The 18,186-nt window shown below is 42.2% G+C and overlaps 1 protein-coding gene across 1 annotated transcript in view; it reads right to left on the minus strand.

Moving 5' to 3' along the window:
- The window catches only part of SEPTIN2 (septin 2), a 77,296-nt gene that overhangs the window by 42,384 nt on the left and 16,726 nt on the right, over positions 1 to 18,186 (minus strand). Inside the window, exons 2-3 of the mRNA XM_068280618.1 lie at positions 13,588 to 13,614; positions 5,492 to 5,606 (exon numbers count right to left, since the gene is read on the minus strand). Coding sequence (XP_068136719.1) covers positions 5,492 to 5,606; positions 13,588 to 13,596 — 124 coding nt within the window. The 5' untranslated portion in view covers positions 13,597 to 13,614. The remainder of the gene's footprint in view (positions 1 to 5,491; positions 5,607 to 13,587; positions 13,615 to 18,186) is intronic.

An 18,186-nucleotide genomic window follows, 5' to 3' on the forward strand; every position in this document is an offset into this window, starting at 1 on the left:
ACCCAAGCGTATCCGCAGCCGCAAGCGGATCGCAAAACGCAGACAAACCGCTCTGGTATGCACTAGGCCTTAGAAACACAGGATCAGCAGGAGAGTCAGGCAACTGGTATTATTTTAAAATGGAAAAATCCATATCCTCAGTTTAGGTTCCCTTTAAAGTGCATTTATTTTGCTTTAAAGGTACCCTGAGTGAATGAGAAGCACCAGACACCTGTATGCGCAATTTTCAACCACCCTCCTTGTAGTCCAAGAGCTCCTTAACCAAGTTATGATCCATCCTCTGTTTGCCCACTCCTTTTACTAAGAGGCTACACTGGTGTTCACCCCATCATCCTGGTATTTACCCACACCTTCCTCCTCCCACAGTGCCCTCAGTGACTGATAATCAGCTGTGGTACAAGAAAAGGAAGCAGAATAAAGAAGTCAAATAACCCTGAAGCCCGAAGTAACAAAAGCACCAAAATCACAAGTGGACTGGAGGGGGAAATATATGTTTTGCTTGGATATAGACTACACTCTAGGACCCCGCCTCTGCTACCAGCAATGCCATGAACTCTTCTGTTCTGTCTGTCTCCAGTGGAACAATCTCAGAATCTGTAACCTATTAATCCCTAGTAGCAATGTAGTCCAATGCCCACTAGGGGTCGCAGGTATCTACCATTACAAGATGCTTTGGTGTGTGTGGGGGGGGGGAGGAGAAGTGAATATTGACATTACACCCAGAAGAGTCATCCATAACATTCTAGGTTCGCCGAACCGCTCTCAGATGAGAACACAGACAAATTTGAGCAACACTACTCTTGACATAAAAACATATCTGAACACGGTAAAATATTTTGTAAAAAAAAATAAAATAATGGAATGCATGACTTCGCGTATAATGGGTTAAAGAAAAGCACAGAGTTAAATATTGTAACCATTCAGCGTGAATATGAACTTAATCAGCGATAAGGATTTCTACAAAGCCAATTGCAGAACTATTGAGTAGAATCCCCAGTATTGGCTGTGAAAGATGTGGTCTTTGTAATGTGAAACAGCGCTTGAAGTGAAGTCTCTGCATATGCTGCTGGGACCCGTGCTAGTGAAGGACAAGGGTGGCTTGTCACATTCACTGACTGCTATCACTTCCTCCTAATGACTCATGTGAGAAGGCACTGCTACAGTAATCTGCAGTAAGAGGCTGATAGTGTGCTATTACATGACTGAGAAACTACAGATTTAGCAAGGCTTTAAAGCCCTGGTTTAAAGGTATACTGTGCCTTGAGAACATAGAATAAGAAATGCATAGCACATCAAATATATTTTTTGCATTATACATTTTTTTTAATAAACTGGCTAGATCGCCAAACCAACTTCCTGTACCAATGTAAGATGCTGCTAGGGTGAACTGTACAACAGTTTGTTAACTGCCAGAACTCCTCCCTCATTTGCATAGAGCTCATCTGCCTGCCTCCTCTGTCCTAATGTTAAAAGCCACTCTGTGGCCAGCAGCTCTGCAGTCTCATCAATTCCTGTTTTACTCCTCTTAGCTCTGTGTGTAATAAATCATTTACCCTTCTCACCTTCAGAGTCTACATGAAAAAAAAAAATGTTGAAAACAGGGACAAATTGTTTCTTACGGCAGGCAGAGCAGAGTGATGAAAGGTAAAGTGGCTTTTATAAAATATCACTGGAGAGGGCCTGGGAAAATGTAAATGCTTTATTACACACTGTGCAGAGAGTAACTGCAGACCACTAGAGCTGCAGTGCTGGCAACAAAGTTAATCTCATCAGTGGGAAGAGATATACTGCATCAGGTGATCTGCTCTTTTAGACTAGTCCATCTCATTATAGGGGATTCTCAGGGTTTTCTTTGTTGTCAAAAGCATTTCCTGAACAGCAGTTGCAAAGTATAACTCACAAGTAGTGTGCAAGTGAGTAAGGAGGCTGGCTGGTATCTTATTATTTTGGCAGTTAAGCAGCCATTCAGGAAATGCTGTTGAAAACAAAGAAAACCCTGATAATCCCCTATAATGAAATGGGCTAGTCTAAAACCTGTCGGTTCTGTTGGATTTTACCTGCTAACTTTTTTCGCTGGAGTGGTCCTTTAACATTTAGAGGTTGAACTACGGTTTTAACAGGATTTTGAACAAACTGGTGCCCAAATTCTCTAACGCAAACCTTGGAAAACAGGCGTTATCTAATGACGGTCCCATGTCTTGCCTTGCTTGAATTTTTCTTATGCCTAAAATTGCAATTTATCTTATGTATATGGTGAGGCAGACCAAGGCTGACCCTTTCGTCCTCAACAATCATTGGTCGTCTGTAACCATCTCTGGGGTCATATGATTTTTGGTGATGGGATTAGTGGGCACTGGTCTTCATTTCAAACAATCTTTCCTGTCAGCTAAACTGCAGTTCAGAGTGGTCTGTGTGAGAAGTATTTGTGCTTATTACCTATAGCAACCAGTCATATTTCTTGTATAACTAACCATGCAAAAATGACACTCCAACAAAGGACAAACACTTCAGTTAAAACCAGGAATATACAGTATGTTGCATACACTGAGGAAGGCAAACGCAGGGAACATAGCCTTATTACTTTATTATTAATTTATATAGCGCCTTTATATTGTTCCTCTATGATAGGCTGAAAACATGAATCAGAAACGCTACAGACCAGAAATAATAAAAACAGATAGTAGGAAAGTCCTTATTAACTCCTATTATAAATGTACATGCATTCAACGTTCAAAGCTCACTTTTGACACAGGTACGGTAAATGCATTTAAAATGACCTAAATCCTGTAACCAACGTAAACTCATGTCAGCTCACATTAATGCCAATAAGAGTGCATAAATTCAACTACAAAAACAAATTAAAGCACAGATTTACATAAAACAAAGGTCAAAATGGATTCATTGTTGTCAGGCATACTGGGCCAGATGTAAGATTACGGTGCAGAGGCAGCGCACAGGAATTTGCTGGTACTAACGCTGTGAGAACACTGCCTATTGACCCATTAGCGCCATGCATGTTAATGGGTGCATTGCTATGGTAACGGGTGGTGTTCTTGTGGCATGAATACCAGTAAAATCAATGAAAGAAACGTTCATGCACACATTGTTGCAATAGGTGTGTGCCAAGTCACTAAGTACTGATCAAGAATACCAGTACATAGAATACCAGAATGAATACCAGTAAAATCAGCACAAGGTAACTTTACCGGCGTATAGTGCATCAGGCCCACTGCATGATAAACTTGGTTGTGCACATTGCAAAACTTTGCTCAGCTATTCTTCCACTTAACCCTCCTGGCGGTTAATTTTTTTCTGCCAAATAGGCAGAAATCCATTTTTTTTAAATTTTTGTTTTTGTTTCATGTAAAGCTACCAGAGTGGTAGCTACATGAACCACCACTAGAGAGCGCATGTGTCCCTCTAGTGCGATCGTCGCCGGCATCAATAGCAAACAGGGGAACGCGTATATAACGCTGACGTCTCAGATCCAGCCCATAGCGCTTCCTGGAACTCATTGGTCCAGGCAGCGCAGGGCTCTGGCGGGGGGCCTCTTCCGCCGCTGCTTGTGATCGCCACAGAGCGCTAGCTGCGCGCACAGCACTTTAAATGGGCAAATCGCCCCACCAGGGGCAGAGATATCCCCCTGCGCGGCAGCCAGGAAGGTTAATAATCCAGCTCTGGAATGGTCTGTGAGTGGCTCTCAGCTCCAGCTTCACAGAAAACTCAACAACCTATGTAGCGAAACCACAAAGTGGCATTAGACATGAGAATTCAACGTAGTCAGCAAGGTATTAGCAGTCACTGACAGAGATAAACATATGTCCTAACAGAGCACTTATACAGGGAGTAACATAACACCCATGCCTCCTTATAGTTCCTGCTAAGAAGACAGAGCAGTTAGGCTCAAATTAGGAGGTCTTCAGAATATTCAAATCCACTTAAGAAAAGGTATCTGCCAGGTTTTTTTTGTTTTGTTTTTTTTTTTAAGTTTAAAGGAACAAATACCGTATGTACTCGAATACAAGTTGACCTTGTGTATAAGGCGACTCCAATATTCAACCCTCTTAACTTGCAATTTTTTTTTACTCAAGTATAAGTCTACCCAGCAAAGTTAATGGCTGCACTTAGGGCTCAGGAGGGGTTAATGACTGCACTGCATACCGTATTGCAGCTATTAACCCTTCCGGTCCCTTAAAGAGACTCCGTAACAAAAATTGCATCCTGTTTTTTATCATCCTACAAGTTCCAAAAGCTATTCTAATGTGTTCTGGCTTACTGCAGCACTTTGTACTATCACAGTCTCTGTAATAAATCAATGTATCTTTCCCTTGTCAGACTTGTCAGCCTGTGTCTGGAAGGCTGCCAAGTTCTTCAGTGTTGTGGTTCTGCTATGAACTCCCCCCTCAGGGGGGAAAGAAACACACAAATGATCTCTTGAGATTCAAAAGGAATGCTGTATACAGCCTGCTTGTGTATGGATGTATTTTCTATGTGTGGACATACTGTACATCAACCTACTTCCTGTTTTGGTGGCCATTTTGTTTGTTTATAAACAAACTTTTTAAAACTGTTTTTAACCACTTTTAATGCTGCGGGGAGCGGCGAAATTGTGACAGAGGGAATAGGAGATGTCTCCTAACGCACTGGTATGTTTACTTTTGTGCGATTTTAACAATACAGATTCTCTTTAAGTGCAGCCAATACCTCCTCCAGGCCACCAAGTGTTGCAATTATTCACTCCTTTTTATGCAGCCCAGTGTTTCCCCCTGCCCTTTTCCTTGTTAATTGTTGCATCCAGGACTCTCAGACCTTTCCTCAAAGTATCACTTACCACAGGGTAAATTGCTGCAAATTGGAATGTCACCATTAGTACACACATTACTCAGTGTTGCCTGTGACTCGAGTATAAGTCGACCCCTATACTTTTATGACGTGAATCAGACCTACATTTCTAGACTTATACTCGAGTATATACAGTACTTGGAGTGTGTGATGTTCTATCTGATTGGAGCTCTTTGAACTCAGTCCTATCCCCTACTACTCTCTGGTTAACTAAAGCTACGTCCACTACATGGTTCACAGCTGAGGCGGACGGTTGGATGAGGAGACTAAAGCATGTATGCAGAGGCCCGATGCATTTACTAGAGTTCCGGATTGCCAGATAGTGTTATTCTCCTCCTTACTCTCCTAGAGATCTGACAAACAAAAGCCAAATGGTGGCTAAACCCCTCCCCCAGGTCAACCAAAGCTAACATATAAGCTACAGCCAAAGCCCCACTTTCACATAATGTTATGATAACTAAAATCTTTCTAGTCGGTCAGCTTGTTATTTCATAATTGCCCCAGCTTGTTTTGGTGTGTCTAGTACAGGCAAATGGACATGCTAGACTGAAGGAATGCAGCCTATTCTATTTACTTTTCTGTTGTTCTTTGTAACCTCCCCTCTTTCCTGGAATGTAGGCTAGTACCATGCTCAAGAAGAAATGCTTACCTACGACCATCAAGGTAAACTCAAATCCCTTCCGTACAGATTTTCGGTGAACCTGATTCGGGAGATTGGCAAATCCCACATACCCTGGAGTCTCCGGGTTTGTGAACTGAGCTTGCTGTAGTGGGGGAAAAAAAAAAGAAACCTTTTATTTTGTGGATAGATATTACCATTTAAATAAACACAAGCTTTGGAAAAGATAGAAATGCATTTCTATGGGAGAGCATGGGGTCCATTACATTGTGAATGCAGAAAGTCTATGACCCGACAACGCACAATAACTACTCCAGAAACCAAATACAGCAGTGTTCTGATATTGCTGGGCAGAACACAGGTGCAGGGAGACCTTCACTATTCAACAACACCAGCATTGTGTTTCCACAACAGCTAGAAAGGTCAACATACAATGGATAAGATAAAATACAGCAGCCACTACAAAGCATCTACAGTCTCTCTGTGGCAACAGTGGAGGGGGTTACACACAGCACATCACCTGTGGAATTTCTGCATAAAGTAGGGCTTACACTCTGAGAATATTTAACCACTTCAGCCTTCAGTGTATTTTTACCTTATGCATCTGAGCAATTTTCACATTTCAGTGCTCCTCCCATTCATTCGCCAAAAACGTTATCACTACGTATCACAACAAAATGATCTATATCTTGTTTTTTTCTGCCACCAATTAGGTTTTCTTTGGGTGATACATTATGCCAAGAATTTTTTTTTCTAAGTGCATTTTGTATGGGAATATTAAGAAAAAATGGAAAACAAAATTATTTCTCAGTTTTCTTCCATTATAATTAAAAAAATAATACATGCTACCATATTAAAACCCACATATTTTATTTGCCCATTTGTCCCAGTTATTACACCGTTTAAATTATGTCTATCACAATGTATGGTGCCAATATTTTATTTGTAAATGGTGCATTTTTTCAGTTTTGTGTCCATCACTATTTACAAGTTTAAAATAATAAAAAGAAAATGACAGTAATATAGCCTCTTGACATACATATAAAAAAAGTTCAGTCCCTAAGGTAGCTATTTATGGTTTGTTAGTTGTTGTTTTTTATTGTATTCCCCCCCCCCCCCAGGCTTCCCCATCCTCCTCATCCCCCCGCAGGCTTCCCCATCCTCCTCGACCCCCCCGCAGGCTTCCCCATCCTCCTTGACCCCCCCGCAGGCTTCCCCATCCTCCTTGACCCCCCCCCCCCCGCAGGCTTTCCTATAATCCTTGACCCCCCCCCCCCCCGCAGGCTTTCCCATCCTCCTTGACCCCTTATAGGCTTCCCCATCCTCCTTGACCCCCACAGGCTTCCCCCATCCTCCTTGACCCCCACAGGCTTCCCCCATCCTCCTTGACCCCCACAGGCTTCCCCCCATCCTCCTTGACCCCCACAGGCTTCCCCCCTCCTCCTTGACCCCCAAAGGCTTCCCCCATCCTCCTTGACCCCCACAGGCTTCCCCCATCCTCCTTGACCCCCACAGGCTTCCCCCATCCTCCTTGACCCCCACAGGCTTCCCCCATCCTCCTTGACCCCCACAGGCTTCCCCCATCCTCCTTGACCCCCACAGGCTTCCCCCATCCTCCTTGACCCCCACAGGCTTCCCCCATCCTCCTTGACCCCCACAGGCTTCCCCCATCCTCCTTGACCCCCACAGGCTTCCCCCTCCTCCTTGACCCCCAAAGGCTTCCCCCATCCTCCTTGACCCCCACAGGCTTCCCCCATCCTCCTTGACCCCCACAGGCTTCCCCCATCCTCCTTGACCCCCACAGGCTTCCCCCATCCTCCTTGACCCCCACAGGCTTCCCCCTCCTCCTTGACCCCCACAGGCTTCCCCCCTCCTCCTTGACCCCCACAGGCTTCCCCCCTCCTCCTTGACCCCCACAGGCTTCCCCCATCCTCCTTGACCCCCCGCAGGCTTCCCCATCCTCCTGACCCCCACAAGCTTTCCTCATCCTCATTGACCCCCACAGGCTTCCCCCATACTCCTTGACCCCCCACAGGCTTCGTCATCCCTCCTTGACCCCCACAGGCTTCCATCATCCTCTTTGACCTCCACAGGCTTCCCCCATCCTCTTTGACCTCACCAATCCAGCACTGGGACTCTATGAACATATTCACCAATAGTTTGTCAATTATGTTCTTGCAGTTGCGCTCCCCCTGTGCATGAATGTAGCCATATTGTGTAAGCATGTGTACGCTCTGCGGTGATGCAGCGCACAGCACACCTTTTTCCTCCATGCAGGAGCTGCTTTATATTACTACGCAGGTGCGTGCAGATCATACTTGCACATGCACAGATGTGGACCATATCCACACAAGTGCAGACCATACTTGCATATGTGCAGTACGGACACACTTGTACATAGACAGAAATGCTGCTGCAAAGAAGGGGGCCAGCAGCAGGGAGGTCGTGGAGGACATGGGAAACCTCTGAACTATCCGGAGGCTTCACTGTACTGAGTTAAGTGTTGAACGTCTAGTTTTCTTTTTTTGCTCACAGGTTCACTAACCCTGCCCTCCCACACACCCCTAAAAAGAAAGATGGGCCAAGCAATGTTCTAAACACCATTTAAAAACATAATTATAGAGCTCTTCCATATAACAATGAATAATTTATTAACCAACCATGTGTGGCTCAGACCCGTTTCGATGCTGAACCTGGGTTCAAAAAAAAGTTACAAATACAAATTGTGCTATAGTCTTAAACTGAACCCGAGGTGAAAATAAACTAATGAGATAAATATTGCATCTATCCTCCTATTCCTAAAAATGACCCTTTTTAGATATCCCATAATTTTATTTTAGGTCTAAACATTTACAAAGTAAAATTTAGTGTTTTATTGTGTCTTCTCAATGGCAGAGTCTCAAGAGTCCCAGAGTTAAATACATGAACTATTGGCCTTTTTTGTATCCATCCCCTGCGCTCAGTTGTTCTCTGCAACTTAATGTTTTATGGCTATAATTCCTTATCGCTGAGGATTACACTATAATCAAACAAGAGAGAAACTGTCACTTGCATGCCTGGGGATTACCTTTCAGGCAGTAAAAGAAAAAAAAAACAGCCTAATTAGCCTAATAATTAATATATTTGGCACTGTACTTACACATGTTTGTCATGTCACCTTGAATACATGAGGCAGAAAAAAAAAAAAAAAAAAGCTAGCAGTGATTGAAGAAATTCATAACAAGCAAATTTGTGGATGTATTGTTTATCACAAATTTCTTAAATCACTGCTTGCACTTTTGGATAAAAAAAAAAAATTCTCTACCTCGTTAACCTCGGGCTATGCCACGCAGGAGGATTTCTCAGGCCCTGCTGGGCCGATTTACTTACTTTTTTTTTTGCAACACGCAGCTAGCACTTTGCTAGCTGCGTGTGCATTCCGATCGCCGCCGTTCCGCGCTAGATCGCCGCTGTTCGCCTCGCCGCCCCCCCCCAGACCCCATGCGCTGCCTGGCCCACCAGTGCCAGGCAGCGCTGAGGGGTGGATCGGGACTCCCTTAGATGTCACGACGTCCATGACGTTATCCCGTCGCCATGGCGACGGGGGAAGCCCTTCAGGAAATCCCGTTCTTTGAACGGGATTTCCTGATCAAAGCAGGCGGGGGGATGCCGCTGTATAGCGGCCATCACGTAGCAAGCCCCAGGCTCGCTACATGATATAAAAAAAATTAAAAAAAAACATTTAAAAAAATAGTGTTGCGCTGCCCCCTAGCGGATCCTAATAGACCGCCAGGGAGGTTAAAGTACACCTGAACTCTGATGGGTATGATGGCTGCCATAATTATTTCCTTTTAAACAATGCCAGTTACCACAGTGCTTGCATTAGTGTCTAAACTACACACCGGAAACAAGCATGTGGCCAATCCAGACAGACTTCAGTCAGAAACATCTGATCTGCTGCATGCTTGTGTATGGCTAAACGTATTAGAGGTAGAGAATCAACAAAACAGTCATTTAATTTATTTTAAACAATATAAATTGCCTATGTCAGCCTCCAGATCCCTCTCACTTCAAGTGTATTTTAAGTGTAAGACTTAGGGCCTGTTTCCACTAAGTATGAATTCACAATGTGAATTTTCGCAATAAAAATTCAACCAATAAATGTCAATGGAGTAATTTCCATTGAATGCAAATTTTCGCCTGCAATGCAGGAAAAATATGGATTGCATGCTGCAGACTTCAGCACCATTCCTTTGTTTTCTATGTAATGGATTGTTAGATGCATACTACAATTTGCATAAAACAGGAACAAGTATGTGAAATGTAATATCCTAGTGGAAATAAACCCTATAGCACGATTTGCACACTTCCCTTTTTTTGCACCCAGGCTCAGCAGCGAAACGGCTCTTACAGATTAATTATTGGTTAATGAATTATTCCCGAATTGTTAATGGAAGGAGTCTATAATCATGTTTTAATATTGCTGGTGCTGTAATAAAGATAATTGAATTTATGTAACAGAAGGTGCAGTTGTTTGGCCAATCTTTTCTTTTGTGTTCAGTTACAGTACATAAAATTTTTGGACTTTGCACGTTATAGAAATGGTCCAGCACAACTTCGTTTTAAGAGCCTGTTCACACTAGAAGCGTTTTTTTGGAATGTTTAAGCGCAGGCGATTTGTACAAATTGCCCTAAAAGCGCTTCCACTATGCTTTCCAATGAGAGTGTTCTATTGGGGCTTTCCGTTAACTTGCCACTGACAAAAGCGCTGCATGTACCATTTTCAGGGTGATTTGCCCTGAATGGAAGGTATAGGGAAATCGCTAAAACGCTTGAAAAAGCGCTTTGTACAGCGATTTCCCCAACGTTTTAATAAATACAATGTATTTATTCATTTCCGGGGGCAAAGTAATCACTTCCTGAATGACGTCAGGAAGTGATTTAAATAATTGCTCTGCTAAAGCGCTTACAAAAGCACTTATAACATGCAGAGCGATTAGAAACAAATAAAATAATCACTCAGCGCGGGCGATAGCACTACGTAATGTCAACAAGGCCAAAGGCTAGGTGCACACATAACATAACATAAAAGGCTGCATTTTATGTCCAGTTTCATTTTATGTTGTGTGCATTTTGACTGCGTTTTTGCCTCATTTGCGCTAGCATTTTTTTGTACCGCAGATGAGTTTTACTATGTATTTGCATGCATTTTAATGCATTTGCGGTTCGAATATATTTTTACAAAAAACAAAACGCATGGAAAACATATGAAAAAAACTCATACCATTACGTTTCCATAGACTTTCATTTTGTGTGTTTTTGCATAGCATGCAACCAAACCAGCGTTTTTGAAAACGCACGCATAGAAAACGCAAATGCATTTTTGATATGCGGTTTTCCTGTGGCCCATAGACTTCCATTAGCAGCAAAAACATCGTTTTCCTCAACGCTAGCATTTCTGCTATGTGTGCACCTAGCCTAAAAGATATATACTAACAAATTTAACAGCCAAAACAATCATGATCAATGTGAATCTAAAAAAAAAAAAAAAAAAAAAAAAAAAAAAAAAAAAAAAAAAAGGGGGGGGGGGGCAGAGGTTTGCCGCTACTTTCCACAGAACACTAAATAAGTGCTAACTTTTATTGACAATAATAAGCCATACCTGACTTCACAAGCTACATAACCCCAGGTAAGAGCAATTAAAAATTAACAAAGCACCTGCTGTTTCATCTCCATAAAAATGCAGAAATCTGTAAGTCAATATGCAACAAATTATTTTATCACATTGTATTGAGGCACAAGCTAGGCAGCCATATCCGCCAGAGGATAAAACTGTACGATGAATATAAAAGTATAGTGCTAGTCCAGGCAAAAACAACAAGGGTTGTTAACTGTGGAGAAACTGGAGGGGAGGCCCAGCCGGCCTAATGCATAACGCAGCTCTCTTCCGCTTTCTCAGAGCCATTAACTCCACAGTTATCAGCTCCTATGAACTTGGCCTGCTCCATTTCAGGTATGTTTATTACTTCAATGCTTTGGTAGCACCTGGCACCATTCTGTTCACTAGCACTGGCATTCACAAAGCACTAGCGCTTTCATTTAATATCCATTGAGAAGTTTTATTCGCCTGGTGATGTGACTGATTAATTAGTATATAAAAAAAATTGGTATGATAAATTTATGTGATCTATCAGCTTACAGATTTCTGCATTTTTATGGAGATGAAATAGGAGGTTGTTAACTCTTAATTGCTTTATATGGGGTTATTATGTAGTTCGTAGAGTCTTCTACATATGAATCATTATTCACAATACAGATTAGGATTAGCAGTCATTCATTTAGCGTTGTTTGGAATGTAGCGGACTCCTTTTTGTTTTTTTGGATTCACTTATACAAAATGTCCATTCCAGCACAGTCTTTCGCTATGGGGATCGGGTCATTCTCATATTAAAATGGTATGACATGTTTTGGCCATCAGTCTGAGGTCTATACAGACTTGCCCAGTCTACTTTGTCCATCAAAGTGCAGTTGACAAGCAATCGGCTACAGTGGAATTTGTTGGCTCACTGCTTTGACCCCAGGAGGAGTGTGAAGTCTCCTGCTTCTCTACTTCCCTCCCCTTCATAAGCGGGTACATACTGCACTGCTGACCCTACAAGTGTTGTCCATGGCTGCCTGAAGACTTAAAGGGAACATAAAGCGACCGTAGGATGCCCAGTTTAACCCTGACAAAGTGCACGAGCGTGAAACCGTCCCTGGCCACAGTCGTCTTTGATTGCACACACTGGTAGCCAGGAACGTTCAGTTCATATGCAGTTGCACAGCTTACGAAAATCATAAGCACAGAACACTCCCAGCCACAGGAGCGCGATAGAGGCAGCGTGCAGCCCGGGCCGCACAAGCAGCTTTTGGAGGGGACAGCTGCTGAATGGAGGTGCACGGAACAACTGTGATGGACCAGGCTGACTACAGGGACCTGGAAGAAGCCCCAGGAAAATTAAACTGGGCACCTTACTGTATCTTTAGGTTTCCTTTTAAGCTGGCCATACACTTATAGATGGCCACCCAATCTGCCACCTCCTCTCTGAAAAGAATCGATTCAGTTAGGAATGGAATCCAACCACACACTACTCATTCATTTTCAATAGATTCCAGAAGTTCAATTCAGTGCAACGCTATGGGCTGTTGATCTACGGTTACTCCTGCCACGCCCTCAAATAAATTTAAATATTCTGCCCTGACCTAGCAATACTTTCGACCAAATTTTGGTCAGAAATCGGACATTATGGGACAATCAATTCCCAGCAGATCTATTAAATCTGCATGAAATCGTATGGGAAAAGAAATAACTATATTGGCACCTTAATCAAAATGATTGTGAATGATTGTTTTGGCAAGAAAAACTTGTGTGTCTTTAAAGGGTGGAATACACAGATATTTTCATTAGATCAGGAAAAATGATGGATGAAAAATTTCCATAGCCTTCCTCTGAAAGCCCCGTGTAAACATCTGACAGATAGAAAAGTTCTAGCAGTGCAGCAATCACCAAGAGATCTGTCGGCACTTTTATGCCTAGTACACACCATACAATTTTCTGTAAGATTTTCTGTTAGATTTACCTGCCAGATACAGAATTTCCAACATGTTGGAAATTATCTATCTAACCATCTATCTGCCTAGCAATTACGGTAAGCATTGTTCTACTCAGAAGGAGATAACCAGAAGACAATGCACCAGAGAGAATGACCAGTCTCTACCAGTACTTAACAGAAAATCTTACAAAAAAAATCTAACAGAAAATTCTATGGTGTGTATTACAGACTTCGTTCAGGCAGGGAACACACTTGTCTTTCAGTTTTCTGCGCGTGTTTTCCTGCATACTTTTTCTGCACACCAAGTGTGTTTCTATGCAGGAAAACGCGCGCGTTTTTGTTCACAGCAGCTGATGTAATTGATAGAGAAAACTGACAAAATGTGCAGAATCAGGATACAGAATGTCAGTTTTTTTTCTGCGTGCGAACAGCATATTAAGTGTGGACTAGCCCATTGATTAACATGAGTTCTCAGTGAGAGATCCTCCCCTTGTCTACAGGCAGTTACGCTTGTACTTCAACTGACCAACTGACGCAAGTCAGCTATTCTCTTACCTTGGACATCTTGGTTTAGACGAGACGCTGAAAGACACAAAGTAAAAACAAAATTAGATACATCAATTAATACACAGAGCGGGGAAAAAAACATTACAAAGTTTTATTATAATGTTAAAAACATTGTAAAACTCGAGTGGAAGTGAAAAGCAGAAATTGCTGTTTGCATACAATGAAGGCCATTATCTGATAACGGAGGTTGTGCTGCTTGGCCTCAACAGGATTTTTACATTTCGGTTGTGATCATTTTTTTAGCGATAATGTTGGTGTCTAAAACTCTGGGCAGCAATTCAAACACATATACTGAAATAAATGCCCGTTCCATATTACATTTAAAGGAGATCTGTAAACACATAGAAAAAACGGCTGCATTGCCAAAAATGGTTATTCAAATTTACTTTCAAATTGTGTGCTAGGAGTTCACGTGAAATAGTCTGATGATACTCCTCCGGGGCAGTAAGATGGCTGCGCATCCTGCAAATTTCATTTAACACAACTCTATAAAGCACACCTGAAGTGAGAGGGATATGGAGCCGATTTATTTATTTCCTTTTAAACAATTCATATTACCTGGCTGTTATGCTGAGACTTTGTTTCTTATATTCTTAGGGCTGGTTCACATTGGGGAAATTCTTTAACGCTGCTACAATGTATCCCTATGGATAACTTCCCACTGCAGTGGTTGCGATTTCAATCCATCGCAAAACGTGCTGCATGCAGCGTGTTGGGGGCAATTGCTCTGTGATTCCCGTCTATTGAATGGGAATCACAAGCGCAAATCGCGATCGCGGGCAAAGCGTCAAGTGTGAACCAGCCCTCAAGGTGTGTACACACCTTTGATGGATACCACCCGTCGGGGATCGGGGCCCAAGCCCCTTGGGCCACATCAGTGGGCTGGGCTGTACAGACACGTGTCAGCTGTGTTGCTATGTGAGGGACGATGGAATAGCGTGTGCATGACATCACACGGTGAGTGGTGTGAACAATGGGATCGCCCACAGCATGTGTGTAAGCACGCACCTGTGCTCATCACCCCATTGGATCCCTGTGTAACTAGCCAGGGTATCCCTCCTTGGTATCCGATCCCCTCACCCCCCCACCCCCCTTTGTCGGGCTCAGGCACTCAGGCAGGAATGTGCTGCTCTGCTTGTGATAGGATAGAAGCTATACACACCCTTTCCACGCCCCCTGCAGGCTCTGTGCGAGTCACAGACTAAGCTCCTCTCAGCCTATCACAAGCTGGTTAGCAGCCATGACTTGTTTGTAAACACTGCCTAAAACTGGCAATTACAAGCCAGGATCGCAGCAAGGAGTAGCAGAAACAGCACAGAGGGGCCCAGGAGAACATAATGAATAGAGTGGTATGCTTTTATTGTAAGAATTTTAGAGTACAGATTCTCTTTAAGCCATGTACATAAACTTTGATCCAGATGGTCATTCCGGATCGATTGTTAAAGGGACACTGAAGCAGAAAAAAAATAAATAAATAAAAAAAATCTGAAAACTGTCTGTTAAACAAGGTGTGTATGAGGATCTGCAGATATAGACTGTGAATGCATTTTGGAGGAACGGATCTTTTGCAGGAACGGATCTTTTGCAGGAACAGATCTTTTGAATGTGCACAGGATCTTTGTGTGCAGCATCTTGCAAATATTTCTATCTGATGGTGAGTTCAGCTCAATAGAATAGACTGTGTAGGTATGGCTCTCATACTACATGGAAGGGGGATAAAATTGGTCTGTGATCTTTCATTTTCCAAAGACTATGGTCTGATGTGTGTATGCACCCTAAAGGCTCATACACACATCAGACTGTAGTCTTTGGAAAATGTAAGATCACAGACCAATTTTACCCCCTTCCATGTAGTAGGAGAGCCATACTCTATACAGTCTTTTCTATGGAGCTGAACACCACATCAGAAAAAAATCTTTGCAAGATGCTGAACACACAGATGCTGTACAGACACAAAAGATCAGTATCTGCAAAAGATCTGTTCCTGCCAAAAATCCATTCCTGCAGATTGCAATGATAGTCTATGAGATCTGCAGATCATCATACACACATGATTTAACTGACATTCATCTGCAGATCAGATCCACCAGGATGGATTTTCAGATCTGCAGATGATTGCTTGATCTGCAGATGAATGTCAGTTAAATCATGTGTGTATGATGATCTGCAGATCTCAGACTATCATTGCAATTTGCAGGAATGGATTTTTGGCAGGAACAGATCTTTTGCAGATACTGATCTGTTGTGTCTGTACAGCATCTGTGTGTGCAGCATCTTGCAAAGATTTTTTTCTGATGGGGAGTTCAGCTTCATAGAATAAACTGTGTAGCTATGGCTCTCAGTTGGTAGTATATGCCTTGACAGACAGTGGAAGGTTAGGACTAAACCATACCTGCAACAGACAACTTAACTGACATTCATCTGCAGATCAGATCCACCAGGATGGATTTTCAGATCTGCAGATGACTGCTTCATCTGCAGATGAATGTCAGTTAAATCATGTGTGTATGATGATCTGCAGATCTCATAGACTATCATTGCAATTTGCAGGAATGGATTTTTGGCAGGAACAGATCTTTTGCAGCATCTTGCAAAGATTTTTTTCTGATGTGGAGTTCAGCTCCATAGAAAAGACTGTGTAGAGTATGGCTCTCATACTACATGAAGGGTGGTAAGATTGGTCTGTGATCTTTCATTTTCCAAAGACTATAGTCTGATGTGTGTATGAGCCTTAAGCCGAAATTTCCTGGCGCCGTTTTTGCATGTATGCAGATGGTCCACTGATACCCTTGGGTATGCTAATAATGTGTACGTATGGGTATTGGCATCACTATACTGTTGATAGTTCTTCATACCAGATGTGTACTGTGCAAATAAGTTTTAACCCAATGCATCATCAACATATTAGATCTAAATTAAGTTGATTTGCATGCAAGTAACCATCATATCTCTCAAATCTATCTCAAATCTACAAGGGCCTGCAGCATAACCTTTGCTCAGCAGTAGCATATACGGCAGCAAATATGCCCATGTTATTTATGGTACTGAAACCGAACACAGCCTTTAACATTTCCATTTCTCTTTCTTTGTGTTGTATAGTGCTCTAATTAAACACTTGCATGTTACAAGTAAACATGCTCAACAAAAGACATCTTAAATGAGGAAGTTGCAAAGGTAACATGAAAGTAGACTGAGGTTTGGCAGTCAGCACACATCCTTGTCACAGCAGCAGCTACTTTCTGACTTGTGCACAGTACAGCAAGAAAAAGAAGAGTTCACATAGGTATTGTCCCATAGCAATAAGATTGTCTACCTAAAGAGCAAGATGTTTCCAAAACCAACATTGTAGTTTATTGCAAATAAACTTTATGGAGGGATCAGTACCTCCTTTGTATAAAAAAAACAAAAAAAAAAACAAAAAAAAAAAACTATTTGACCAGGGTCAATAAATGCACCACTGTTTTCAGGCTTGTCCACCTGCTGCCAGGTTAACGACTGTGACATCAAAAGAAGGGGGAGAGGGGGAAAGGTGTGCCACAGTAAACACTTTTAAAGCAGCAGCACCTAAAAAGAAGGGGGCAGGGCCGAACAAGGAAGGAAAATATTTATGCCAGGTAAGGTTTTCAGTCTTACAGTTCCACAGTAAGTGGGGAAAAACTGTCAAGTGTTAAAGCAAACCTTAACTGAAAATTAAAAGTCAAAATAAAAACTAAGGCCTAGTGCACACCAAAAACCGCTAGCAGATCCGCAAAATGCTAGCAGATTTTGAAACGCTTTTTCTTCTTTTTCTGTAGCGTTTCAGCTAGCGTTTTGCGGTTTTGTGAAGCGTTTCTGGTGTAGTAGATTTCATGTATTGTTACAGTAAAGCTGTTACTGAACAGCTACTGTAACAAAAACGCCTGGCAAACCGCTCTGAAGTACTGTTTGCGGTTTGCGTTTTTCCTATACTTAACATTGAGGCAGAAACGCAAATGCATTTTATTTTGTATGTATTTGTCACTCACAATATATTATAATCTGAATGTTCTGAACCCCTTTCTGAAAGGTTTTCAACTATTTCCTCATGGGAGGACTCAATTCATTCTCAAAAGCACTCCCTAAAAGGCAGTGGCATAGTCCAACTGTCAAAATGTTAGCAGGCGAGTAGGAAGGCCACCAGGCATATTTGTGTAAGTCCATGCTTCTAATAAGCATAAGGGCCTATTTCCACTACATGCAGATTGAATACAGAATTTATGCAGAAAAACTGACTCCAATGAATACCTATGGGAAAATCTGCATCAGAATAATTGCATTAAGTGGAAACAGGCCCACCGGCTTTCATTGGAGTTTTTCTGCATCCAATCTGCATGTAGTGGAAATAGGCCCTAAAGGAAACCTTCATAACCTTGCACTAGACAAATTAGTCCAAAACCAGTCAGAAAGCGATTCAGAGCCTCAGTATTGAAAGTAATCATAGCATTTTCTGGGAATTAAACTCTTAACTGCCAAACATTTGTATTTTGTTCAACATACATTTTGATGCTACAACAGTCACCCTTGATTTTTCCCAGGTGACTAGAAAAATGTTGTGAATGTATTTAAGAT

This window comes from Hyperolius riggenbachi, chromosome 4 (assembly GCF_040937935.1).
Source record: "Hyperolius riggenbachi isolate aHypRig1 chromosome 4, aHypRig1.pri, whole genome shotgun sequence".
NCBI classification, from domain to species: Eukaryota; Metazoa; Chordata; class Amphibia; order Anura; family Hyperoliidae; genus Hyperolius; species Hyperolius riggenbachi.